This window comes from Saccharomyces kudriavzevii (assembly GCF_947243775.1).
Source record: "Saccharomyces kudriavzevii IFO 1802 strain IFO1802 genome assembly, chromosome: 7".
Taxonomy (NCBI): domain Eukaryota; kingdom Fungi; phylum Ascomycota; class Saccharomycetes; order Saccharomycetales; family Saccharomycetaceae; genus Saccharomyces; species Saccharomyces kudriavzevii.
The window spans coordinates 215,374-242,705 of NC_079278.1; the positions used below are offsets into that span (position 1 = coordinate 215,374).

General features: G+C 39.0%; 12 protein-coding genes and 1 non-coding gene across 13 annotated transcripts; 10 read left to right on the forward strand and 3 right to left on the reverse strand.

Annotated features, from left to right (window-relative positions):
* Positions 1–358: 358 nt before the first annotated feature.
* SUT1 (Sut1p) lies at positions 359–1,252 on the forward strand (the record flags this gene model as incomplete). The annotated part of the gene is made up of 1 exon (XM_056227850.1): positions 359–1,252. The coding sequence occupies one exon, from the start codon at positions 359–361 to the stop codon at positions 1,250–1,252; it is 894 nt and encodes a 297-aa protein (XP_056087630.1).
* Positions 1,253–1,406: 154 nt separating this feature from the next.
* Positions 1,407–2,330, reverse strand: YIP5 (Yip5p; the record flags this gene model as incomplete). The annotated part of the gene is made up of 1 exon (XM_056227851.1): positions 1,407–2,330. The coding sequence occupies one exon, from the start codon at positions 2,328–2,330 to the stop codon at positions 1,407–1,409; it is 924 nt and encodes a 307-aa protein (XP_056087631.1).
* A 408-nt stretch (positions 2,331–2,738) lies between these two features.
* Positions 2,739–4,454, forward strand: AIM14 (putative metalloreductase; the record flags this gene model as incomplete). Its single annotated transcript, XM_056227852.1, has 1 exon — positions 2,739–4,454. One exon carries the CDS (start codon positions 2,739–2,741, stop codon positions 4,452–4,454), a length of 1,716 nt encoding a protein of 571 aa, XP_056087632.1.
* A 386-nt stretch (positions 4,455–4,840) lies between these two features.
* SKDI07G1030 (uncharacterized protein) lies at positions 4,841–5,953 on the forward strand (the record flags this gene model as incomplete). The annotated part of the gene is made up of 1 exon (XM_056227853.1): positions 4,841–5,953. The coding sequence occupies one exon, from the start codon at positions 4,841–4,843 to the stop codon at positions 5,951–5,953; it is 1,113 nt and encodes a 370-aa protein (XP_056087633.1).
* Positions 5,954–6,842: 889 nt separating this feature from the next.
* Positions 6,843–6,957, forward strand: Skdi_7.trna6L. Its single transcript has 2 exons — positions 6,843–6,880; positions 6,914–6,957. It is a non-coding gene; the product is annotated as a tRNA-Leu (tRNA).
* A 1,661-nt stretch (positions 6,958–8,618) lies between these two features.
* On the forward strand, positions 8,619–10,127 carry RCK1 (putative serine/threonine protein kinase RCK1; the record flags this gene model as incomplete). The annotated part of the gene is made up of 1 exon (XM_056227854.1): positions 8,619–10,127. One exon carries the CDS (start codon positions 8,619–8,621, stop codon positions 10,125–10,127), a length of 1,509 nt encoding a protein of 502 aa, XP_056087634.1.
* A 408-nt stretch (positions 10,128–10,535) lies between these two features.
* On the forward strand, positions 10,536–11,582 carry ARI1 (carbonyl reductase (NADPH-dependent) ARI1; the record flags this gene model as incomplete). Its single annotated transcript, XM_056227855.1, has 1 exon — positions 10,536–11,582. One exon carries the CDS (start codon positions 10,536–10,538, stop codon positions 11,580–11,582), a length of 1,047 nt encoding a protein of 348 aa, XP_056087635.1.
* Positions 11,583–11,939: 357 nt separating this feature from the next.
* AMS1 (alpha-mannosidase) lies at positions 11,940–15,191 on the forward strand (the record flags this gene model as incomplete). Its single annotated transcript, XM_056227856.1, has 1 exon — positions 11,940–15,191. The coding sequence occupies one exon, from the start codon at positions 11,940–11,942 to the stop codon at positions 15,189–15,191; it is 3,252 nt and encodes a 1,083-aa protein (XP_056087636.1).
* Positions 15,192–15,544: 353 nt separating this feature from the next.
* On the forward strand, positions 15,545–16,675 carry CDC43 (protein geranylgeranyltransferase type I subunit CDC43; the record flags this gene model as incomplete). The annotated part of the gene is made up of 1 exon (XM_056227857.1): positions 15,545–16,675. One exon carries the CDS (start codon positions 15,545–15,547, stop codon positions 16,673–16,675), a length of 1,131 nt encoding a protein of 376 aa, XP_056087637.1.
* Positions 16,676–16,766: 91 nt separating this feature from the next.
* On the reverse strand, positions 16,767–17,576 carry LYS5 (holo-[acyl-carrier-protein] synthase; the record flags this gene model as incomplete). Its single annotated transcript, XM_056227858.1, has 1 exon — positions 16,767–17,576. The coding sequence occupies one exon, from the start codon at positions 17,574–17,576 to the stop codon at positions 16,767–16,769; it is 810 nt and encodes a 269-aa protein (XP_056087638.1).
* A 174-nt stretch (positions 17,577–17,750) lies between these two features.
* On the forward strand, positions 17,751–18,779 carry PEX14 (Pex14p; the record flags this gene model as incomplete). Its single annotated transcript, XM_056227860.1, has 1 exon — positions 17,751–18,779. The coding sequence occupies one exon, from the start codon at positions 17,751–17,753 to the stop codon at positions 18,777–18,779; it is 1,029 nt and encodes a 342-aa protein (XP_056087639.1).
* Positions 18,780–19,009: 230 nt separating this feature from the next.
* Positions 19,010–22,402, forward strand: NUT1 (Nut1p; the record flags this gene model as incomplete). Its single annotated transcript, XM_056227861.1, has 1 exon — positions 19,010–22,402. One exon carries the CDS (start codon positions 19,010–19,012, stop codon positions 22,400–22,402), a length of 3,393 nt encoding a protein of 1,130 aa, XP_056087640.1.
* A 183-nt stretch (positions 22,403–22,585) lies between these two features.
* INO80 (chromatin-remodeling ATPase INO80) lies at positions 22,586–26,983 on the reverse strand (the record flags this gene model as incomplete). Its single annotated transcript, XM_056227862.1, has 1 exon — positions 22,586–26,983. One exon carries the CDS (start codon positions 26,981–26,983, stop codon positions 22,586–22,588), a length of 4,398 nt encoding a protein of 1,465 aa, XP_056087641.1.
* Positions 26,984–27,332: the final 349 nt, after the last annotated feature.

Genomic DNA, 27,332 nt, shown 5'->3' on the forward strand with positions numbered 1-27,332 from the left:
TCTCCAGCAACAGCTTTGTTCTTTTGCATTTTTTGCTTTTTGTTGTATTTTGTGTCCATTTTGGCTTCCGATGCTATAGATCGCGAATCATGTATTGCCTTGCTTGTTTCTGTGTTTGCACTCTAAGATTCTTGGTCCATATAAAAGCGTTGCTTGTAGTAGCGTTATCGATCAGATCTTGAGGCTCATCTCGTCATACCAGTTTTGTAATCTCGACCAAAAAAAAAATTTTGCCGTTCTTTTTGGTTACAGTTTTCAGACATCTTTATGAAAGCATCAGTGCGCGCACTGGTAGAGGGTCTATTACAAGTGGAAAGTATATACAGCCAAATCGCTAGGATCGTTGAATACCAAGAGTATGTCTACAAGCATTACGGTGAGTAATCGAGATCAGTCTTTACCACCTTTATTGCTGCCCAGTGTTTCCTTGCTGGAAAAGGATATAGGTCGCGAAGGTGCCCAAAATGCAGGAATCACTGATCCGGAATTGCTGTCGGCGACCTGGACAAGGAAACGAGCTTTCGCGCCAGACCAGTTTGTTTCTAGCTCCAAGAGGTTGAAACCCGCTGCAGCGGACATTAACGGGTACGGTCTGGGTATTGCCACGGTAACACCATCGCCCACACTTCCCGTAGGCGCCATTGTCTCTTCTTTACAAAATTACAGCCCGCCAGCGTTCGAATTCCATAATCATGCTCTTGCCTCCATCGGTAATGAAGACACTAACGCATCTGCCATCCAAATGCCCATGATTTCTCGCTCCACCAGTAACTCGACAACTTCCTCTACGACGTCCTCCGGTTCGATTTCCAAGAGACAAAGAACTGGGCCAAGTTGTGACAAGTGTCGGTTGAAAAAAATAAAATGCAATGCTAAAATCGAGATCTTGCTCCAAGACGATACCATAATGCCATTGATCTCAAATAAGCTGCGTTATGTTTTAACTCCCAACGATATCCAACGGTATAGGGGAACGCTGCTGCAGAACATTGCCATTCCGGATGATGTCGTTGAGGGCACGAGTTCACGGAAGTTAATCAAGCATATTGATAAGTTAGTCTTGCTCACACCTTGTCTGCCATGCGCTAAGAAAAAGCACTCTTCTTCCGATTTTTCAAGAAGTTTTAATTGTACTTTTTCAAAAGGCTTTACTAGAGCCGACATAAGCACTTCATCCAAAATATCTTTAAAATTCAAAGATAAAACCATTTATGACATGACCTATGATGACTACAAAAACCTACGTCCTTAAAAAAGGGGTCATCTTTAATGAATAGCACAAAATTTGCATTTTGCATCAATATATACAAATATATACCTATATATCACTTATAAACACTCATGTACGACTCCCTATAATAATAGTTTAATGACACTGGTGTGTGTGCGTGTGTGTGTGTGAATCCTCAAAATATTATGAACCTGAATAATAAACAGAATAAAGAATGCAGGGCAATGACAACGATGACAGATAAAGATAACTTCCCGCCCGATTGTGTCTCGTTATTATTGTTCGACATTTGAGAATTCAAGAAGTACGATGATTGCGCCCAACCAAGGGCCACGATTGCCCATTGAATGGCTTGGACGGTCCTCAGATGTTTGAACAAGTCCAATATATTCAGGATAACACAAATCGGTATCCAAATCAAATTGGCATATCCATAAACGGAAATCAACTGGGGGACGCCCTTGAAATTCATATTGCGCTCCGAATGCTCATCTCTTTTCAAAACCTGCAATGTGATGAATGGCACACCGAAAGTGTACCCGTAGAATAACCAAATGGAATGAAGCAGTTTCTTGAACTGACTTGCTCTATCAAAGCGTTCGTCTCCCCTGACGCCCCTGATTACTTCGTTTATTATGAATGTCAACCCCCCGCTCATGGTGAAGTTGATCATAACCACGGTGGCAGTGATCCAAACGGCACCGTACAAATCGGTTTCATTGTTAGCATTTTCCGAATTGTGATCATTTCTAAACGTAAGTACCGCGGACAGTCTTTTCCTGAACTGTGTCGGATCGAGTTGAAAGTATCTAGAATAGTAGTTTATCAACCCGGGCCTCAATCCGTTAGGTCCGCCGCTGGCATCCTCCCCCACCACTTGATCATAGGCAGGTGGGTCCATTTGACCCTGTAATGGTGCAGATTCGCCCTTGTTGTCCACCGCGCTATGAACCGCATTGCCTTTGCCCATCGTCGGCTCATTCATGCTTGGGCTGTCTGGGACGGTGGCATCATCAAATGGGTTGGGCTCGTTGTCAAAGTCATCCACACCTTCGAGATCGTCATCAATATCTAGAAAACTGCTGTTATTGGACGGCATTTTTTTTTCCTCTACTACCGAGTCAATTCTATTTGGCGACGTGAAGACTCAAAGAAATTGTGGGAAAGGATCAAATTCAATACCTTTGACTCCCCTACCGTCGCTGTCACTGGGCCCCTTTAACGTTCATCTATCAGAGGTTGATGCGCTTTCGCTGGTCTGGAAAATTGCGCTTATTTAGTGGCCGGGTAAACAGGGTTTAATTGATCGATATTCAGTAATACCGATATACTGTTGTGTACTGGAAGCATGTGTAAATATTCTAAGTACAATACAGCAGGGTTCAGTCATAATCAGAGACGTCCGTAAGTTTGAGACTCTTTCTTTGTACTGCGTTCCTGACATTTAAAGCCCCCGCTTTCTATTCTCCGTCGCTAGAAACCTCCTCCAATCCACTAAGCTCACCCAATGAATATAAGAGAGTCATCTCTCATTACTTTCGTCAAGAGACACTCCGAGACACATTTTGCCAATATAAAGTACGGTTACTATGTGTTGGTAATATCGCTGGCTTATCTCGTTATATTGGCTCTTCTAAGAGCGTTCGGAACAGGAACGCCAGCCAGGTCAGCATCACCGATCAAAAATAAGATAGCTTACCGGTTTTATAACATAGATCCCGCAGTTCACTTGGGTATGCTGTTTTTTGCACTTTTAATTCCCTTTTATTTCCATTATTCCCTAACCACGCAAACTGCAGTGTATTTGAAAAGATTAGGAAGATTGAGCTATGCTTTGGTTCCGTTGAATTTATTCCTTACTTTGAGACCTAATTGGGTACTCAGGAAAAATTGCGCCTACGTTGACTTTATACCGCTCCATAAGTGGTTTTCACGTCTTATCACAGTGATTGGCCTCCTCCATGGTGTTTTTTTTATTATCAAATGGGCCATGGACGATACTGTTTCCCTGAAGCAGAAATTGATTTTGAAAACTTTCAACTTTGTGGGGTTTATAATATCGATCTTGATAGTTTTTCTGCTTATTTGTTCGATTGGACCTATGAGAAGATACAACTACAACCTGTTTTATATTGTGCACAACCTGGTGAACCTAGCGTTTATCTTTCTTGTTCCCATACATTCGAGACCAGGAGTTAAGTTCCCATTTCTTCTGCTGAACTCTCTTCTATTACTTGTTCACATCATTAATAGAGTGATGTCTGCAAGACCGCAAATGATTTTGAGCAAGAATTCAAATTATTCAAAAACAAATTTAGTGCACGTAAAATTTCCGAGAGCCGCCCTTCCAAATTACTTTGAACCAGGTTCCCATATCAGAATAAGCCCCTACAGGAGAATTAATCCGCTTTACTGGCTATTACCGTCGCATCCATATACGGTTGCGTCTTTAGCAGAGGACGATTCGATTAATCTTATTATAAAGGAGACTTCAACAGCTGAGCAAGGTAGCAAACTCGAGGCGCTTCGTAGCAATACAAAATCTTTTCATTTGGAGCAAGAAAAAAACTACACGATAATCAGTTGTTATCCTCCTTCTATACCTGAAAAATGTTTCCCCCAAGGTACGAACATAGCCGTAGTGTGCGGTGGGTCTGGTGTATCTTTTGGCTTACCAATATTCAGGCATTTTTTTAACAAGGAAAATGTAAAGTACTTGAAAATGATTTGGCTGATAAAGCATTATTCTGAATATGAACTTATTTTGGATTACCTAAAGGCAAACGGTATAAATTTTGAAAAAAAAGTTCCCGATAATAAGAAGTTTTCAGTATTCATTAGTGGAAACTGCGAGGTGCAAACACGTCAAAACGAAGCTACTAATATCGAAGATGAGAATTCAGAATATGAAATGGGGTCTTTCACCAATGAAGATGAAGACCTCTCAATTTCTAATCTCAACTCAGAAAATGCCTACAGTAATGATAATACATCAGACACAAGTCACAGTCCGACGTTAGAGAACAGAAACTTGATCGAGGTAAAATCTAAGCGTACTTTCACTCTTTTGAACGAATTAAAGGATTTTCAGAATGAAAGCACAGAGGCGGATGAGGATGAAACATGGCTGTTTTCATGTGGTCCTCCATCGTTACTGCAGCTGACTAAGGAATATTGCCAAAACGAGAAAATTAATTTTGTTTCTGAGACCTACGGCCTGTGAAAGAGAAGAGACTTTTATAAAGTTTTTACGGAACCGCTCAGAAACCGTTCTCCTATAACACTAAATAATATACTATGGTATTTAAAAAGAAAGTATCTATTTTTAAGGACATATACTTTATGAGCTACTTTCCGCACTTTGCGTATTACTAATAGACAGTAGAGATATGGTTGAAAGAAGACTGACCAAGATGAAATCGTTTTTTCAACGCACACGTTAGGATATTACGTTGCAGTATTTTTTTTTTTTTTTTTTTTGACGTGTATTCTGTTTATTTTCGATGGTTCGCAGAAAAGAAAGAAAGAGATCGGATAGCCCGACCAACTACAGCTCTTCCATGAGTCAATCAGAGATCCAGCTTATTGAATAGCAATTGACCCATTAGCATGAATAACTCCATAATTACTGATGGTGAGGTTAGAGATTTTTTTTTACACTGTTCTTCAGAGATAATCATCGAATCCCTCACCAGCTTGCATGAATCATTGAGACTATATTCTCAAAAACATGAAATATTGCCTAATAGAATATTCAAACAACTGGACGGAAGCGAGGAAGATTCGAAAATATCACACATATTTATGCCTGTTGTAAGCAAAAACTTTTCAGGTATAAAAATATTAGTCAATAACAATAACAAAAATTTTCAGGGTGTAATTAACCTTTTAGAGCCAAAAACAGGAAAATTAGTTGGATGTTTTGAAGCTAAACAAATAACTGCTATAAGAACTGCATTAGTGTCATGCATTGGTTTATATATGCAACTCTCAGATCCTTATCGTGAGTTATTTTCATTTGAAAATGACACTTGTCAATTAACCTGCTTTGGAACTGGTTTGCAAGCGTTTTGGCACATATATATTGCCATCAAATTATTAGTATCAGGAGCTGTTAAAAAGTCCTTAAAACTAATCGAAATAAACATACTATACCACAGGAACATGATGGACCTGGGTTGTTTGGAATCACTGGGCAAGACCCTGGGGAGTGATTTGAAAATAACGTTTAAACAATATCAGATGAATGACATAAGCTCAAAAGATAATGATGTCGTTTCTAGTAGTGATATTATTTTTGGTTGTTTACCTACTCTGGAACCAAACTTGTTTCTACAACAATTGATGAACACTAAAAATTCTACTGCTCAGAAACATACTTATATCTCGTTAATTGGAAGTTACAAGCCAATTATGCATGAGTGCGATAAGGAGTTGATCGATGCGTTTAAATCCAAAGGTGGAAATGTTCGCATTTTGGTGGACTCAAGGGAGCATACTCTATTGGAATCTGGAGAACTGATTGATTCTAAAATAACCCCCCGTGATGTCATAGAAATTGGTGAACTAGAGTCTATGGAAGATATCATCCTAGATTTGAATGAAAGGAATCGTAAGAGGACTATCACGCTATGTAAAATTGTTGGGCTAGCAGTCATGGATGTAGCGCTTGCCAAGAAATTTTTGAGTTTCGGATCAAGAGATATAGCAGGCAAGATATAAGTAGCCCTCCAGCTCAATTATATATGTGAATGCCTGTGTCTCTTTTTCGATGGCGTTCTCTTTTAAATATGCAAAAGAAAGAAAAAATTTCTGTTATTTACAAATCAACAATTTTTGGAGAGTAATTTCATTTTTTTATGTTTATTCCCCAAAAGGATTCAAAATTTAAATCATAAACAAACAACATCTTCCATTCCTCACTGCTATAGAGCATTTATATGTATATGATTTTGAAGGAAGGCCTAAATTTTGAGACCAGTAAGATATGATCGAAACTGTCATCAAACTTAGTGGAGCTAAAACGCAATATATTGATAACGTATTAGGATCAGTGAATGACGACATATATAACAAAGTTAAAAGGATTCACAATATCATTTAAAACTGTTGACCCCCTTTTCTTAGGTTCCTATATTCTCGAGGAGAACTTAGTATAGTACATATACCCAATAATATCACCTGTATCAAAAATGAAATCCCAACAATTATCATAAGATTAACTCTCAATAGATCCCACATGAATCGCCGTTTAGATATCTTGGTTACGAATGGCTCCTCATTGTGATGAGACTCAACTTCGTTTAAGATAGATGTTAGTAGTTCGTAGAATTGATAAATTCAGAATAAAAGCAAATCTCTCCCATACTACATAAGAGGATTATGTCGAACGTACATCGATTGAACATGCTTAATGCACTCAATAAAGCAATTAACTCATAAATTTACAACCACCTTGATGTATTGGCTCATGTTCTTCGTATGCAGCTTATGTGGTTCATGATAGACCCACTTGCCCCAACAATCTGATGCCCGATAACCAAGAGAGATAGGTGGTTTTACCTCAGAGACGTAATACATAATTCTGTACAAGATTTATTAACAATTAAGTGGTTGTTTGGCCGAGCGGTCTAAGGCGCCTGATTCAAGAAAACTTCTTGACCGCAGTTAACTGTGGGAATACTCAGGTATCGTAAGATGCAAGAGTTCGAATCTCTTAGCAACCATTATTTTTTCGCTAGTTAACAGAATAGCTCATGTTGGGCCTAGCTTAAGATGATAAAATTAGTACTTGCCAAGGAGGGCGGTTTAGATTCTACGACGCATGAAACTATACTGGCCACACCGTTAATTTACTTTCGGGAGAAAAAAAATCTTGCGCTGTGCTGCCTGTTCAATACTGTAATCATCTATTTTCTTCCAGTAAGTAACAGAGTATTGTGACACTCCCTTGATTTGATTTTTGAAGTATGTTTTTCATCCTTTTTTCCCGGACAAATCAGCAAATTTGCCTAATATCCCTATTGACCATTAAAATCTTGTGACATTTGTTGGGATTCCATTTTTGATAAGGTTAATAATATTATGTATATAGGATATACTAGAAGTTCTCCTCATGGATTTAGGAATCCACGAAAGGGAATCAACACTTTTACATAATCTTATTCTTATTTCTTTCTTCATTTTATACGTCTTTATTCATTGATCCTATTGCATTATCAATCCTTGCACTTCAGCTTCCACTAAATTTGATGACTGTCCTGAATCTTATTCCACTGGTCTAATAATTTTTGTCATCTTCTTAACACCGTATATGATAATCTTCTAGCTACGTGATTGAATGTATTAATCAGCTGTACTAGTAATTGATGGATAGTTGATTATTGTTCCAACAATCCCTTTATGTTCAAGACACAAATGTCATGTTTGTCCGGCATTTCTCAACGGCCAGGACACGTCAAGAACTATTTTTAAATTTGGGTTCAATGAATTTCTAAATGTGACAAATTTGTACTGACGATGCGTACGTGAGGAGAACAAGGGCGAAAAATGTGACAAAAAGAACCGGAGGCATGAGGTTCAGCAGAAGATACAACAACGGCGACAATAATGCATTACGAATGAAAGTTGACGGCTTTCAAGAATCCATACGGCGCAAAAATTTATAAAGTGGTCCTACTCCACTGAGCATCTCAGAGAAATTACAGGAAAATCGCTGACCAAAGAGAATGGGCGAAGAGGATGAATACATGTTCCGGTCTAGGGGCCTTGCATAACGGTTAAAGTAACTGAAAAGATGAAAATACGTTGACATAGTTTTTGCGACGCTCTAACAAACTTCTGCACCCCGCGTGGTGAGGAGACTGACGGCGTCGGTAAGACATGCCGCGGAAAAAAAAACTCCGGTATGGCGAAAAATCTCTTCCAGAAGCCTTAGGAGATGAGGGGTCCCTTCTGTGAAATAATTTCTCCCGAATCCTCGCCGTGAAGATGAGACACTTCGCAGCTTTTCTTCCGAAAGTAAGGTTTTTGAGTGGGTTGTCCCCTTCCGGTGCCTGTGGGAGCTGCAGGATGATACAATTACTCCCATAAAAGAGTAGACTAGTGCATAAGATTGCCAACTTCGGCGCCGCTTGAGTTTCCTGCCGGATTTTCGGTTGTATCTTGTGGGTGAGGTCATTATCCGAATATCTACGATTGTTGACGTATAAATACTAATGTTCCAATATGTGCTTCTCAATTGTATCGTTCCTATTCTTTCCTGGAGACGCCATTAAGTATCCAAATAGCGTTGCCTTTTAAAATAATACTAGTCAGCATCTGCTTCATGCAATACCAAACATAGGGACTGCATATCACGTACAACAGCATTCGTAAAAAAAAAAAAATGTCCAGGAACCAAAAATCTGTAGCCGATAATATCGATTTTTGTTCACAAACACCCGATGCAACATATAGTGAGGCTGGCAACTCTGACAGCATGCATAATTCGTTTATATGCGATTGTCGGATGTCGTCCCTTTCAGTGGACATTAACACCCCTCCATCAGGCACAGAAAATGATGAAGGAAATTTCATGCAGGAGGGCGGATATTTTGATGACATATTTCCAACTGGATTGGAATTAGATGAAGTATCGGACGCGGCTACCTACTATCCCAGCATAAATTACCGGTTTCCCGAACAATCAGAACTAAGAAATTACGAACTGCTCAGTAAAATCGGCGAAGGTGCTTTTTCCAAAGTATTCAAGGCAGTCGACATCACGGGAAATGGCCAAGTTCCGGTTGCCATTAAAGCGATAAAAAAGAAAAGTGTTTATATCAGAGATGAGGAAATCGACCACGATCCAGAAGGTGACGAAGAAATTAAGAACTCCAGTAGAAAGCAAATTATAAATGAAATTGCCATTCATAGGATGGTTTCCAAGAACAGCCCTCATTTCACCAAGTTTATCGATTTCGAAGAATCTGCTACTTACTTCTATTTAGTGTCAGAGCTGGTCACTGGCGGAGAGATATTCGACAAAATTGTTCAACTGACATATTTTAGTGAAGACTTAGCCCGCCACGTTATCACACAAGTGGCAATAGCCGTCAAACATATGCACTATATGGGCATTGTTCACCGCGATATCAAACCAGAAAACTTACTATTCGAACCTATCCCATTTCACGGCCGTAATGGGAACATACAGAAGGAAGATACATTTAAATTAGGCGTCGGCGGGGGTGGTATTGGATTAGTGAAGTTAATGGATTTCGGATTATCCAAGAGAATTTCTTCCAACACAGCAAAAACTCCTTGCGGAACGATGGAATACTCCGCGCCAGAAATATTCAAATCCGAAGAATACTCAATGAAGGTCGATATGTGGGGTATTGGTTGTGTTCTATTCACACTACTATGTGGATACCCTCCATTTTACGAGAAAAACCAATCAAAATTAGTCAGGAAAATATCCAAGGGTGACTATGAGTTCTTAGCGCCATGGTGGGACGATATAAGTTCTGGGGCCAAGAATGCAATCATCCATCTTCTAGAGGTTGACCCAAAGAAAAGGTATGATATCGACGATTTCCTAAATGACCCTTGGTTAAACTCGTACGATTGTTTGAATTCCCCAAATTCAAACACCTATGCAACCATTGAAGACATACTAAATGGCTCATTTGATGAAAGAACAGAGAACTTACATTCTGCATTGAGCTGCGAACTTCAAAAGCAAGTTAACACCATACCGCACGAGAATGACAGTTCAGAGTTCATTTACATGGTGGAAGAAGATAGACACTTAAGAGGTAGTTGGACCGGCGAACTTATGATGCCTTTCACTTTAGACCTTAAAAGATCTTCTGTATACCGAAGAAGGAAAGATAAACTCTTTTTCTGGTGAACAGTTACTGAATAATCGAGAAAACAGTTCTCAATATCTTTTCAATATTAATAATTACTTATTTTTTTCATAATAATCAATAATATTCATACAAGAATACCACAACAGAAAAGAAACGGAAGAGATTCGACCATATTTCGACTCTCCGCGGAATTTTGCACATCAACACTCCGTGGATGCGTTCCTTTCGGCTTAACCCGCGGAAGAACTTTCTCACAAGTAATTCCGACTTTCATGCAGTTCTATGCTATCAAGAAAATCCACTATAACGAAACCAAATTTTTAAAATGGAATCACATCTGAACTGGATAAATTTAATAGCTTAACCCTCCGAAAACAAATTGCACACTATACAATTGTGTTCAGATAATAGCCAGACGATTTGCTGAAAAAAAAAAGACAATAATCATGACTACTGATAATACCACTGTTTTCGTTTCTGGTGCCACTGGTTTCATTGCTTTGCACGTTGTAAGCGACTTATTGAAAGCTGGTTACATAGTTATCGGCTCAGGTAGATCTAAAGAAAAAAACGATGGCCTTTTGAGAAGATTCAATAACCATCCTAATCTTTCGGTGGAAATTGTTAAGGACATTGCTGCCCCAAATGCTTTCGATGAAGTTTTTAAAAAACACGGCAAGAAAATCAAGGTCGTTTTACACACAGCCTCTCCATTCCATTTCCAGACTACTGATTTTGAAAAAGATCTTTTGACTCCAGCTGTCAATGGTACTAAGTCAATCTTGAAAGCAATTAAGGAATACGCTGCAGATACTGTTGAAAAAGTCGTCATTACTTCTTCCGTTGCTGCCCTTGTAAATCCTGGTGACATGGGCAACCCTAGTTTACTCATTAGCGAGGAAAGTTGGAACAGAGATACTTGGGAGAGTTGCCAAGCTAATGCCGTTGCCGCATACTGCGGTTCCAAGAAGTTCGCTGAAAAAGCTGCTTGGGAATTTCTCAAAGAAAACAAATCAAGTGTAAAGTTTTCACTGTCCACTGTTAACCCAGGATACGTCTTTGGCCCTCAGATGTTTGCCGATTCACTCAAAAACGGTATAAATACCTCTTCAGGTATTATTGCCGAGTTGGTTCATTCCAAGGCAGGTGGCCAATTCCAGAACTACAGTGGGGTATTTATTGATGTTCGTGACGTTTCAAAGGCTCACTTAGTTGCGTTTGAAAACCCTGAATGTGCCGGTCAAAGATTAGTCTTGAGCGAAGGCTTATTCTGCTCCCAAGAAGCCGTCGATGCTTTGAACGAGGAATTTCCACAATTGAGGGGTAAGATAGCTACTGGTGAACCTGGCAGCGGTCCAAGCTTCTTGGAAAAAAACTCTTGCAAGTTTGACAACTCTAAGACCAAGAAATTACTGGGCTTCAAGTTTTATAACCTCAGAGACTGCATTGTTGACACCGCATCACAAATGTTAGAAGTACAAAATCAAGTTTAAAGTTGACGCTGACTGCAAAAATCCTCTATCACCACAAATAGACAGATATATAGAGCATATAATGAAGACTCGTTCCACGTTACGAATTACTTTTTACTCTTTATCACACTACTCCTGGCAGGTCCTATTGTGTATATTTACAATACGCAATGTGCCACGCGCCCACACAACGCGAGGGTAGTTCCGACCCTAACTCGTTTAAGGGAGGTATAGTTAAGGACTCCGCCATCATATCATCATGTGTTGGCAACTAGGAAATACTATATTAGAAGGATACGAATCATTATTGTATCCAATTGGTTTTGTTTTTTCATACCAAAATCAAGACTAAGAAAGAAATTCTCAAACAAATTAGCGATGTCATCTGAGGGTATTATCTATGATCCTCAGTTCAAGCCTGTTCAAGGAATCTATGAAAATAGATTAAGACAGTTTACTGATACTGGTGGAGACTACCATGACTTAAATTTGCCCAAGTTTTATGACAAAAAACGTATTTCATTAGATCATGACCATGTGAAAGTTTGGTGGTACCAGGTCTCCTTTGAACGTGGTTCTTCTCCCGTTTCTCCCGATAAGAGGCCATCTTGGAAGTCTATCATTGAACGTGACCGGAAGGGTGAATTGGAATTTAGGGAGGCTAACATAAACCAGCCTTTTGGGCCTAGTTGGTCTACCACTTGGTTCAAAGTAAAAATTTCCCTGCCCGAAGACTGGATCAAATCTAATGAGCAGTTACTTTTCCAATGGGATTGCTCTAATGAAGGGATTGTCATAGACCCAAGAACTTTAATTCCTGTGACTGCCTTCTCTGGCGGTGAAAGAACTGAATATCTTTTACCGAAATCGGCGGATGGGGAACATTTCTTTTACATTGAAGCCGGTAACAACGGTATGTTTGGTTGCGGTGCAGGATCCACCATAAATCCACCAGATGATAATAGGTTCTTTCACTTGAGGAAGGCAGATATTGTTTGGCCCGATTTGGACGCTCGCGGTCTGTATATCGATTTCTGGATGTTGAGTGACGCTGCAAGAGAGCTGCCTGGAGACTCTTGGCAAAAACATCAGGCAAGACAACTAGGTAACGCTGTTATGGATCTTTTTGATCCGAATGATCGTTCAAGTGTGCGGAAATGCCGTGATTTGATTCAGAAGCAGTTTTTCGATTCATTTTCCGAGAGCTGTAAAGTTTATGAACAAGGTGAATCTCAAGTCTTAACTAATGTTTATGGTATTGGTAATTGCCATATAGATACAGCTTGGCTATGGCCGTTCGCGGAAACAAGAAGGAAGATTGTGAGGTCATGGTCTTCTCAATGTACTTTAATGGATCGCTTCCCGGAGTACAAATTTGTTGCTTCACAAGCTCAACAATTTAAGTGGTTATTGGAGGATCATCCTGAGTTCTTCAAGAAAGTACTAATTCCCAAGATTCAGCAATCCCAATTTTTTGCAGTTGGAGGAACATGGGTTGAGAACGACACTAATATTCCCTCAGGAGAATCATTGGCCAGACAGTTTTTTTTCGGACAAAGATTCTTCTTAAAGCATTTTGGTATCAAGTCGAAGATTTTTTGGCTACCTGACACGTTTGGTTACTCTTCACAAATGCCACAGCTTTGTCGCTTATCTGGAATTGACAAGTTTTTGACTCAAAAACTTTCTTGGAATAACATCAACAGTTTCCCACATAGCACGTTCAACTGGGCGGGTATTGATGGGTCCCAAGTACTAACACACATGCCTCCTGGTAATACTTATACTGCCGACTCTCACTTTGGAGACGTCTTGCGCACCGCTAAGCAGAATAAAACGCCTGAATGTTACGGATCCGGTTTGATGTTATACGGGAAAGGTGACGGTGGTGGTGGGCCAACTGAGGAGATGCTACAAAAGATGAGGCGCATAAGGTCTATGAACAACAGAAATGGCAATGTTATCCCGAAATTACAAGTTGGCATAACAGTTGATGAGTTTTACGATGATATTTTGAAAAGAACTAATCAAGGCCATGACTTACCCACTTGGAATGGCGAATTGTATTTTGAATTCCACAGAGGAACGTACACCAGTCAAGCCGAAACCAAGAAATTCATGAGGTTATCTGAAATTAAACTACATGATTTGGAATGGATAGCCGCCAAGACATCTGTTTTATATCCCGATTCATATGAGTACCCATCGAAGGAAATTAACAGTCTCTGGGAGAATGTTCTATTATGTCAATTTCACGATGTTCTGCCAGGTTCTTGTATTGAAATGGTCTATAAGTATGAGGCCATCCCTATGTTGCAAAACGTTGTCAAAAAATGCGCTTCATTAATAGACAAGACACTTCAATTTCTTCAGAGCCAGAGTAAGGCTGACCTTGTTGAGATGGGAACATTGACTTGGTCAAAACCTGAAAGTAATTCTAGGGAATGCTCTTTAGATGGAAGCTACACTTCTTCAGTAACCGGGTACGATGACTATATAGTCCTTGCTAACGGGAAGTTGAAGATTATTATCTGTAAAAAGAGCGGTGTGATTACGAGTATTACAGATGAAACTTTGGGAGTAGAATACCTGGATACGAAACATGGTAGGAACCAATTGGGCGCTAATCAGTTCGTCATTTTTGATGATAAACCCCTGGGCTGGCAAGCTTGGGACACTGAGCTTTATTCCGTGAATCAATATAAGTATATTACCAAGCCAAAGAAGGTTCAGGTATCCTGCAACACTAAAGAAAAGTGCGCTGTTGAGGTCATCTTTCAAATTTCCGAGAAATGCAAGGTCAGATCGATAATATCACTTGATGCAACTACAGCCAACGAGGCTAAGTTAAGTAAGGTTGACATTACTACAACGGTAGAGAACTGGGATGCTAGAAACAAGTTTTTAAAAGTTGAATTTCCTGTCAATATTCGTAGCGATTTCGCATCGTATGAAACTCAGTTCGGTATTACCAGAAGACCAACCCATTATAATACTTCATGGGATGTTGCAAAGTTTGAAGTTTGTCATCATAAATTTGCTGATTATTCTGAATACAGCAAAGGTGTTTCAATTTTGAACGATTGCAAGTATGGCTTTTCCACGCACGGCAACTTGATGAGGTTGTCATTGTTGAGATCTCCAAAGGCCCCAGATGCTCATGCTGATATGGGAACTCACGAGATAAAATATGCTATCTATCCACATAGGGGGGCACTATCCAGCGACACTGTCAAGCTGGCCCATGAATTCAATTACAATTTTAGATACAAACTCCCCAGGAATATTGGTCAAAGTTTTGATGATATCATAAGCATTTCCGGCGATGATAATGTCATTTTGTCCAACATAAAAAGAGGTGAAGAAGATAGTGCTATCAAGTCCAATTATTCTATAAAACCAAAAGATGAACAAAGCATTGTGGTAAGAGTCTACGAATCTCTTGGGGGGGAATCTTTTGCTTCATTAAATACCACACTGAATCTGAAGCGTATTGAAAAAATCGATAATTTGGAAATGAAAGTTTATAAGAGCTTGACAGCTACACGAGACGAATCAGACCATGCAATCAATAGGATTCCTATAAAGTTGAGACCTTTTGAGATTGCTTCATTCAGGTTGTATTTCTGAATATACTTTCACTTCACTCTTTTTTCATCTTCCATCAAAACTTATGCCCTTCCTATTGTGATGATTTCAATTAATACATATTAATAAATAGAGCTAAATAAAAAAAATAAAAATGATGTCATGTCAGACTTGTCAGCTTTCTTCGAAGGAACGTTTTTTTTTTCGTTTTTTAATTGCGCCGTGAGAGAATCGTAATTATAACAAATAATACGCACATAGCATACTTTCCAGTATTGAGGTTGTGGCTTAATTACCTATGTCTGAGTCGCTTCCAGCTATTCTCGGTCTGTTTTAGGGAGAGATTCCACCAACCGCAACGGTAACCAGCTCTTCTTGATTATTCTACGAGAATAATGTGTCAAGTTGCTACTGATATGAAGAAGGTTCTAGCGAGAAAGCATGAAAAGTTTTTTGAAAGACATTTGCAGTTGCTCCCCTCCTCACATCAGGGACATGATGTGAACAGAATGGCGATAGTATTCTACTCCATGGTAGGTCTCTCAATACTTGATGTTGACGTACCCGCAAAGTACAACTATCATCTTGACTGGATACGCAAACATTATATTAAAAAAACCCTGGACGACAAAAACAGTACCGTAATATCAGGATTTGTTGGAAGTTTAGTTATGGATATTCCTCATGCAACGACGGTCAATATAGCCAATACACTTTTTGCTTTGTTATCTTTGATCATGTTGAAAGACTACGAATATTTTGAGAGTATACTAGACAGAGAGAGTCTTTCAAGGTTTGTTTCCAGGTGCCAGTTACCTACTCGTGGGTCATTTGTATCTTGTTTAGACTATAACACAAACTCTGCATCTCCTGTTGATTCAGACGATTTAAGATTTTGCTATATTGCGGTTGCCATTTTATACATATGTGGATGTAGATCCACAGAAGAATTTGACAGATACATCGATACAAGGAAATTAATTGAATATATAATGGCGCAACGATGTTGTGGCGGGGCTTTTGGTGCCCACAACGAACCACATGCAGGGTACACTTCTTGTGCGCTATCTACATTAGCATTATTATCTAGTCTCGCAGAGCTATCCGATAAATTCAGAGAAGACACCATAACGTGGCTATTACATAGACAGGTATCATGTCACGGGTGCATGCAGCTTGAGGATGATTCGAATACTACGTACGATCAATCTGATGATGGCGGCTTTCAAGGAAGGGAAAACAAGTATGCTGATACATGTTACGCATTCTGGTGCTTAAATTCTTTACAATTACTTACAAAGGATTGGAAATTGCTATGTCAAACAGAGCGAACGAAAAATTACTTGCTTGATCGGACGCAAAATACATTAACTGGAGGCTTTAGCAAAAATGACGAGGATGATGCTGATTTGTACCACAGCTGCTTGGGTAACGCTGCATTAGCACTGATCGAGGGTAAATTTAATGGAGAGTTATGCATACCTCAAGAAACATTTGATGATTTCTGCAAGACGTGCCACTGCTAAGGATCATACAATTGCACGTACATCCGTACAAGAATGCAATGTAACCTATTGATTAGACAAGGAAAGTCAAGCAGAAAATAGGTGTGATAAGTTAATTTTTGATGAAAAACTCAATTAATGTAGATAAAGAGATATTATATAATTCTGATGTATCCATGTTGATATTATTGCTGATTGATCTCGGTATACAGGTAGTTATGATTTCGTTGTTGAACCACTGCGAATGGAAAACCAGTGGGAGTTTCTCTAAAGTAATATTCAAGGAAGTACCATTAGCTGGAAAGAAGTTGATCGAGCCAAAATCTATTTCGGCCAAGTTTGTATTAAGACCAGTTCCAGTAAATTTTGTATACGATTCTTTCAAAGACCATAAGTAGGTAAATACCACACGTGGGTTAGATGCTCTTAGTAAGGCCCTGAATTCCTCCTCACTAAAAATTTCTCTAAATAGCTCCAACTCTTCCTTCCCACCATAATTAGACGTAGACGCAATGTCTATACCGATCTTCTGACATTCATCCGGGCTCACGCATTTCACCAGAGACATAGCTACACACTGTTCACCTGTTGACATGCTAAATGGAAGAGAATTATCATTGTCCAGGAACGGCTTACCAAAGCTGCCCCTGTCAAATTTTAGCTCTCGAAAATCTGAACCAGTCATTATAGAACAGCCAAATAATTGCAGTAACTGGTTGCATAAGCTGGCACATCTATCATGAAATGATTTTTTATTGAGGATTTTGGCTTGCCAGTCCAGCGGTAGGGCTCTCATTAACGCCTCGAATGTAAAATCATCCGCGAGTACATCATCTTGGATTTCAACGACAAACGTGCCTGCCCACAAGCTTCCATCAATGACCTTTGGGACGTCGTTTAAACTCTTAATTGTCTGGGCCATCTACGGTTTCTGAGTTCCTTCATCCTCTCTTGTTTCTTCATTTTGATTTTTAATCACCTCGGTTTTAACAAGCAGTGTCCGAAGAATAAATATGAAATACAGCAAAAGCCAATGGAATGGTTATTGACCTGAGCTTGTGAATAACACACGAAAAGATAAAAAGGGAGACGCAGGATGAGTGACGTGGTTAATGACGATCGTAAGGAATTGTTCGATTCGGCAGTGTCCTTCCTGAAGGATGAGTCCATCAAAAATGCTCCACTTCTGAAGAAAATCGAATTTTTGAAATCCAAAGGATTAAGTGAAAAGGAAATTGAAATAGCCATGGAAGAACCTAAGAAGGATAAAAAGTTTAAGGAGGGAATATCGAAAAATAATGACAGTTCTGTGAATAGGACAAACCCGCAGGATATGTACTTTTATGAAGCGATGCCACCAGCGCTGCCCCACAGGGATTGGAAAGATTACTTTGTGATGGCTACAGCGACAGCCGGGCTGTTGTATGGTGCGTATCAAGTAACTAGAAGGTACGTGATACCAAATATTTTACCAGAGGCAAAGAGTAAATTAGAGGATGACAAGGAAGAAATCAAAGATCAGTTCGCCAAAATCGATAAAGTCCTCAATGCCATCGAAGCAGAACAGGCAGAGTCTAGAAAACAGGAAAGCGAGACGCTGAAGGAACTCACTGGCACTATCGCTGAGTTGCAACAGGTGCTGACGGAAACAACAAGAAGCAAAGAAAAGATTGAAGACGAATTCAGACTGGTTAAGCTCGAGATGACCAATCTACAAAACACCATTGACAAATTCGTCTCGGACAACAGCAACATACAAGAACTAAATAATATACAGAGAGAAATGGACTCGCTCAAGAGTTTAATGAAAAATTGTACGGAATCTGCTAACACTCACGACAATAGATTATTCTCCATGTCTCCCAATGGCATACCGGGAATAGACGCGATTCCCTCTGCGTCTGAGATCCTAGCCAAGATGGGCATGCAAGAAGAAAACGATAAGGAGAAAGAAAATAGTGACAATACAGGCAACGAGGCAAACGCTGTTCCAGCGTGGAAAAAAGCGAGGGAGCAAACTGTTGACAGCAACGGCTCCATCCCGGAATGGCAGAGAAACACGACCAGAAATGAAATCAGCGTGCCAGATTGGCAAAATGCACAGCTTGGGGACTCTACCCCATAGTGCACTTCTATGTAGAGCAATTAATTTTAATCACACTTGTAATACTCGTAACTTTCTTTGCTACGCTGTTCGGGATCGAAAAAGCCTACTTTAGACTATTACCCGGATACTACAGACCTTTTCATTAGCAATAACATATTTTGAGCTACTTCAGTAATGATCCATAGTGAAGAACAATCTAAATATCCCTTAGTAAGACTAATCGTGACTAGTCGATAGTCTCAGGCATTATGGAAAAGGAATCTGTGTATATCCTGGCGTTAAAATGTGCTGACCGACAGTTAAGCTCCATGGAATTTTTAAATCTCTATAAAGAGTTCTTTAACGAAAAGTTCTCGTCATTGATTCAAGAGGAAGAGGACACTGCACCCGCTGCTGCTACGATAAATGATGCTAATAAGGAAACCTCTTTGAAAGATACTCCCGGCAGTAATACAGCAGTGTCTGCAGATGCTACACACTTGGATGAAGCTCTAGATATCGTTTGCTCGGATTTTATCAAAATATTGAACCTAGAGAAACCTCTGATCTTGGCTGATTATATCGTTGAAGTGTTATTTGTGAATTACAATTCAGACATGATGAAATGCTTTTTGCCGAAGTTGAACTCCGTTACCAATTCGTTATTATTGGTCCATTTCTTCTCCAAATCTTGTTCATTCTTCGCCAAGTTATCAGATACTTTGATAGTTGATCAAGTACGCAAGGATTTGGGTAGTGTTTTAATACCGAATATTCTAAGCCTTGATATGAATGCCTTGAATAAAGAAGTCATTATCATAATATCAAAACTTTTGCAAGCCATTTTAAAACTCTCCCCCGCACCCATCCTCATTACTTCTGTCAGCTGTAAAAATGGGTCTGTCACGCTCCTAAATCAATTATCACAAATTAACAAGCTCCTTTTTAAGAAAATCTCACAGACGTTTGAAGCAAAATTACACTTCAAAGATACTAAGCCATTTTTAAACAAAGACTCTACCAATGAATTTGTAGGTTCACCTTCATTGACCTCCCCTCAATATATTCCAAGTCCTTTTTCCTCGACGAAACCTCCAGGTTCCGTGAATTCTGCTGCCAAATATAAAGACATGAAGCTTCTTCGTTACTATAAGAACATTTGGTTGAATAATAAAATCATCAGTTGGGAAATAGCAAATCCGGACTTCCTATCAAAATATTCTGCCATCAGTTCTTCTATTTTCCAAGATTTCAACTCGGTCCAAAACGTGGATCAATTACTCACTGATCTGATTGAAACATCCTTTACTTGTTTCGCGCAATTTGTCAGCAATAAACAATACCATCAAGCGAATTCTAATTTGACACTGTTAGAAAGAAAATGGGTCATATTTATAACTAAACATTTACCATTGTTAATCCTTGAAAACTCTTCAAGGAATCCTCGCGTAGTGACGAATGCCTTAGATAACATCGATGAGAAAGTCATTAAGGCAATCAGAATATATTTTACTGAAAAGGATGACATCAAATCCACTAATGAGGATTTGTTTGATGACTATCCATCCACAAGTCTAGATATAAGGCATGATTTCATTAAGGGACTAGTTATGTTGAATTTGCAGCCTGCTTCCGTCATCAATAATTATTTAAGAGAAGATCAAATGATTGATACCAGTATTCTACCTACAAATGATGATCTGATTGTTCGTAATTTGCAAGGAATCCAAGAAGTGGTTCATAATACTAACAGCTTTATTATCTCATCCTTAGATACTTTGGAGCTAGAATCTATAACAGAATCCAATATGCATGATTCTAGCAATGGATTATTTCAGGTTTTACATAATTTCGAATATGTTGCTCCCACCAAGCAACGTGAAATAGTAAAGGCCATTTTAACCATATTCAATGACTCAATAAAGGAATTAAATCATAATAGAATAACAAAGATTTGTGCTTTGTTGTTTTTCAACTTTTCACATTCATTAACAACAATTCTTTCGTTTTCTTCACCGACAGCATTGATGGAAGCCCTTATGAGATTCGTGGATTCGTCCAAGAATGATAGAAATGGCTCTGTTAATGATGAAAGTTCAGAATATGAAACGGTCAACATTTCTTTATCATTTTCTTGGGCAATTTTGTTATTAATCAATCTAGCGCAAACATATGGCATATCCGTGGTAGATGTAGCGCTTATATCTCCCGATTTGATTACTAAGGATTCTTTTATTATCAACTTTATTTCAAATCTACCCAATGTTTCAGATAAATACTACTTGGAAGAATCAAAGATCAATGACACGGATATGCTAACCAAATCTCATAATACTGTCCAAAGCTGGCTCTGTGACCTTTTTGTAAATGGGTCCATCACCGATCAGCTGATTCAAAATATCGAAGCAAGACAGTTGGCCAATCTCATACCATTCATTGTTAAACAAGTCTTACTATCGGTTGAAATAGGCGCTTTAACTGACATTTCAAGTTTGATAGGCGGTTTCGAGTATTTTTTACAGCCCTTATTATTGATTGGGTTAATAAAGACATTTTATTGGCTAGAACAATTTCTTTCATGTGTCAAGAACGATACTATATCGGAAGATATTTTACAAGATATATTCAGTCTATTAAACACTCTTTTCAATCCAATAACCCTCAATGAAGACTCAAAAGCGTTTCATACGGCAGTTTTGAGACTGAATGCGATTCCATTGCTTAAAGTCCTTCGCAGATTCAGAAGCCAAAGTCAATCAAATTATGGTATCTATTCTTCTGATGCCCAGGGAGATCCAACCCTAGAACCTTTAATTGCAAAATTGGTTTCAGTTCTTAACATATCACCGGTTTATGATGTCGATCCAAGAATCATCAACTCGGAAAACGATTACTCGCGGAAGCAGTTGGGTTATGGTAAATTTCTAATTTTAAATGAAAATCCGATAAATAAGATAATGACCAACCAAATTAATTCATTCTGGAGTCTTCATAGTAGCACATATTACAACTTGGATTACCTGTCCGAGTTGGTTGAATTGGTAACGCCAAAGAGTTTCCTTTTTGATGTCTTGAAAACATTGGAATACAAACTAACCACTTACGGGGTTCCGGGTTCTAAGAATAAAAGGGGATCGTTGGAATCAGAACATGTTTTCGATTACTTCTTCTACTTCCTTGTACTATACGACGTAAAAACTGCCGAGGAAGCTACACAATTAATAGACTATATGGAAAATGATGAAAAGAAAAGAAATGAAGGGGTTAACATTAAAAGCGAGGATTTGAAGGAAAGGAAGGAAGTGGTTGAGGTGAAACAAGAAGCTCAGCTAAAAAATGAGGTTGCTCAAGACGACGACTTTGATATGCTTTTCGGGGAGAATGATACAAGCACCCAAGCTTATGAGGAAGACGAAGAAAATGGAATCAACGATAATAATGATAAGACAAACGATATATCGTTGGTAAAGGCAGAAGAAGGTCCAACAAAAACTCATAACATTGCAATTTTGAAGAGAGATTCTTTTGCAGTACTTCTTCATGAAATGAAATTATTGAAGGATTTAGCCTTAGAAAGGGGTGAGATAACCAAAAGGGAACATGAAAAATTCATCATATATCCTCACAAATACTTACGCATGCTGAAAACGTGCGTCTTTTGAGTTTACTGCTTCGGATAACGTAAGAAAGATACTAACAAAGTGATATAGATACATAAAAATATCAAAGATAAAAGGCAATATAATAAAATGAATGTTCAAATATGAAAAGTGAGTAGAATTATTCCATTAAAGATAGGCATTGAAGGTACTTTATGCGGAAAAAGCCGTACCAATACTTTCTTTTCATGCTAATGCACTTGCTGTTGCTGTAACCTTGTCTTGAATCATGTTTTTACCACTTTCAGGAGTGACTTCAGAATCATTTTCACCCACTTCAATGGTTTTGATGTTCTTTTCTTGAGTTTTACCTTCCATGACTACCTGTTGAACTTGTTCCTTTTGTTTTGCTCTATCTCTCATTCTTTCCTCGATCGTGCCGCGAACAAGCAGTCTATATACTGTGACCTGTCTAGTTTGGCCCAGTCTATGTGCTCTATCCATAGCCTGTGAATCAATAGTAGGGTTCCAATCTGAATCGTAAAAGATGACTGTGTCAGCGGCGGTTAAGTTAATACCCAAACCACCGGCCCTCGTACTTAGAAGGAAGACAAAAATTTCTGGATTTGTTTGCCAATCGTGAACCAAATCACGACGATCTTCCAACTTCGATGAACCATCTAATCTAATGTGATTGTATTGTTTATAGGTCAAATATTCTTCCATCAGATCCATCATCTTGGTCATTTGGAAATAAATAAGGACTCTGTGACCTTCCGCCTTTAGTTTCACCAATAATTCATCCAATTTCCTTAGCTTAGCTGATTCGGTAATGAATCTATCCATAGACGGCATAGAAATGTTGGATGAGAAGTTCTTATTTAGTGGTTCAGGGAATAGTCCTGTCCTTGGGAAATTCTCAACGGATATTTTTTTGTTGACGTGCATGTTGTATTGCGTTATTGCTGGAATATCAGATAATGCTTGAGTTACTACCGGGTCAAATAATTCGTTATTTATGCTATTAGATATGTGACTGGAACCAATAACTTCAATGGTTATTGGAGGAGCAGAGACATTAGGATGATAACCACGCTGTATGTTATTCAAATATTCATCTTCATAAGTTATTTCTTTAACGTTCAGCAATGATGCCATCACACCTTTGGAGGATGATTTCTTAGCAACTTCTTGTAATTCTTGAGTTTTATTTGTAAGTATCAAACTATTGGGATTTCGTGGGCGGTCCCTGTATTCAATTATTTTTTTGAGTAGTGGCGTATTGGATATTCTGAAAAATTCATTCAGCGATGTTTCTCCCGTCAATTTGGATAAGAGTAAGCACAGTTCGTAATTGAGTGATGAATTGAAGATATTGAATTTCACATTTATCAATTTCTGTACTATATCCACATTATTATTATAGTTTGGTAAGATTAAATCGTCATAAACTAGTCTTGGTAGATTGTATTTTATTGGGTTTCTTGAAGAGTAAATCAAATCTGTAAACTTCCTATTCGAGATATTGTTGCTGTTCGCGCTAGAGAGATTCAAATTGCTATTATTTACGACACCATTGTTGTTGTTAGCCACGGACGCAGTTAGCATTGAAGTAGTTTTTCCAAAAGTAGCGAAGGAAAACGGAGAGTCCACATCTGCCCTTTCAAAAAGATCTGGATGGTTACAGACTTTTCTAAACTGCATAACTGCGTTAATTAAGTTCTGATCAGAACCTGAATTTGAAGTGGAATTGGACGTAGAGTCGTTTGTGGCGGCATTTTCGATAGCATCGTAGTTGGTGGAGATCTGAGATTTCAACACTTGATACAGTTTAGCTTGCCTCTGAGTTAAATCACATAAAACATCAATTTCAATCTTGTCACCTAATTCGGATTGAACGTTCTTTTTCACACGTCTTAACATGAATGGTTTCAAAATCATATGCAAACGACGTAATTGTTGCTGATTTAGTTTAGTATTTGCTTCCGCATGAGATTCAATATCCTTAGAGAACCATTCATTGAATTCATCGTGGGAGTCGAAAAGGGAGGGCATGATGAAATGTAAAAGCGCCCATAGTTCTTGCATACTATTTTGAATAGGAGTACCAGTCAATAGTAATCTGTTACGACAGTGGAAACTTAATAAATTTTTCCATCTAGAGGATTGTGAAGATTTAATTGCCTGTGCCTCATCCAGGATCATATATTGCCATTTCATTTTTTGCAAATAGTTGGCGTCAGTGACGACCATTTGGTACGACGTGACCATAACATGAAATGGCGCGTTCCTACTATACCTTAAGTTCTTCCTATCCCAAAATTTTCTGAGAACTTTACGGTCATTGGCATTCCCCCAATACGGCAAAATTTTAAATTCGGGTAGAAATTTGGATATTTCGTTAACCCAGTTATGCAGAGTGGAAGCAGGAGTGACCACGAGGAAGGGCCCCCAAATATTATGGTTCTCAGCCAAATGAGCCAGAACAGAAATAGATTGTACGGTTTTACCCAACCCCATTTCATCTGCCAGAATACCGTTGATACCTTGGTCATAAAGGTTAGCTAACCAATTCAACCCTTTCAATTGATATTCTTTGAGAGTACATGCTAGTATCTTAGGTTGCTCAATAGTTATTTCTCCTAATGATGTTGGGTTTTGGAAATTCAACTCATCTTCCTCATCTTCTTCCCCGTGTGCATTAGCATGATCGTCAAATTGCTTGGCTTTGGCCCTTGTTTCGGCCAGTGCATTGGAGGCATTTTCCGCAGCTCTTTGCCTCAATTGTTCGTCATTTTCATTATCGAAATCGATAGAGTGGAAGTCATTTTTATTTGGGGCCAAGGCTGAAATATCGATATTCTTCTGGTTTACTGAATCATTGCTGGGGGCATTGTTACCTTCTAATTCGTTTGTTTTGATTTTCCTTCCAATGAAATGCGAATACAGTTCAGTTTGAGTCAGCAAGAAATTTAGTTTTTTAGCTTGTCTCTTGGATTCCTTTTCCTCTTCTTCCTTCTTTGCTAGTTCCATAGCCTCCTTTTCTATCTTTTTCTTTAAATCTCTTTCTTCACGTTCGTTTTTCTTCCAGAAATTCGACATTTCTCTAATACCCCTTCTAGCCCTGGTTTGGAAATCCTTTATTTGTTTAAAGTTCTTGGATTGCCACTTCTTCGCTTCTCTAGCACATAGTGAGGAGGTTTTCCTGAAATTTGTTGATCTGATCGATTGTATTTGTTGAACCAATCTTGACATCTTCGTAGAGTCCTTACGTGCCATATCTTTCCAAATCGTCGTGTAGGTGTTGTCATAGTGCCTCTGGATGGCCCGGGCTTCCTTAGCGTTCATCTTCATACCATAAGTGGGCAACCCGTGTCTAGTATTGAACTTTCTCTTGGCAGGATCGTCGATACCATTAGCGTTACCGTTGTTTAGTTTTCTCCTCTTGTGAGACTCTGAACCGTCTTCATCATTTTCTAGGCCGTTACCATCCAAACCAACGTTGTTTTTCAGAGCCTCTTCTCTTTCTCTTTCTCTCTTGGCATCGTTGATTAATTTTTTCAGCCTCTTGACATGATACTGCTTTAGAGTGATTTTGATGTTCAATTTCGAGTCGATGGGGTTGTAATCGGTGACAATACAATTGGTGAATCTTCTCTTCTTAATCTTTTGGTGTTTGTTCTTATTGCACATTTTGATCAGTTCGCGTACGATTTTGGGCCTATCGCTGTTGATGGTGATATTTTTATTTATTTTTTTGGACGTTATTAAAGATAACGAGTTCATGGACAGCTTGGTAGATGATGAAGAGGACGAAGATCTTTTTCTCCTCTTTTCAATATCAGGGTTGAAGTCTTCGTCCTCATTGTCGTCCTGTTCTTCGAAGGCAGCAAAATCCTCCTCGTCAAGATCTTCCATCTCGTCCTCCTCCTCGTCGTCATCATCATTTTCTTCTTCATCATCATTGTCATTGTCATTTTCGTTTTCGTTCTCATTGTCCTTCTCGTCACCTTCCTTCTCGTCACCATCTGCAGTTACGACAGCATCGGCATTGTTTTGTTCACTCTTAATAGCGGCCGTGGAAACTTTCTTTTTCGATTTTTGAACACCATTTCCACGCACGGTTTTCCCGTTGACGTGCTTACTATTCTTCCCCTCTTCTTCTTCCATTACCTCTTCGCCATCTTCCAGCTCTTCTTCATCTTCGTCTTCGTCTTCGTCAGCTTCCTTTTCGTTGATTATATCCGATAGATTTGTATTTTTGAAATAGTGGTATTCTGACCATTCCTTATCAATTGCGCTCATGTCACGGTACAACTTTTTGAAATGCGGCTCGTTAGAATCATTGATGTTGTCGAACTGCCAGTCCTTGGACTGCTGATTCCATTCTGATATCAACTCGAATTCCTGCAAGTTGATGAACTTCCAATCCTGATAGAGCTGCTCTATGGAGTCTCTTCTCTTGATGCGGTCAAACTCACTGTTCAGTTGAGCCAGATACGCGTGCCTCTTATCTAGCACTTTGGTAGGTCTGGCATCGGCAACAACTTTGCTGCTGTTACTTGTAGCACGCCTCTCTGTGGTGGCCTTTGAAAAATCGGATATGTCCTTATCTTCCTTGTTAAGCAAAACATCCAGCGACATGTCTATAAATGCTCTTCTGCTATCCGTGTCGAGTATTGCTTCGCTAATATGAACAGGATCAGTAGTTGTTCTTCTGTCCTTCCTTTTCCTTTGCCTCTTCCTCTTGTGTTTCTTACTCCACTTTTTCTGTTTTATCCGTGAACACGTACACTACACGCTCCCACCCAAAAGCTACACACTTGAATTCCGATTCGATTCGATTCCGAGTTCGTCTTCGTCTCCTTTTCCTTTTCCTTTTTTTCCCACCACTTCGTGCAGTTGCACTTGCCTCTCCCACTCTGTCTTTTTTTTTTCCCATTTAGATTCTTCTTTGGCGTCCAGCGTTCCACCAAGAAACCACGTTGGGCAT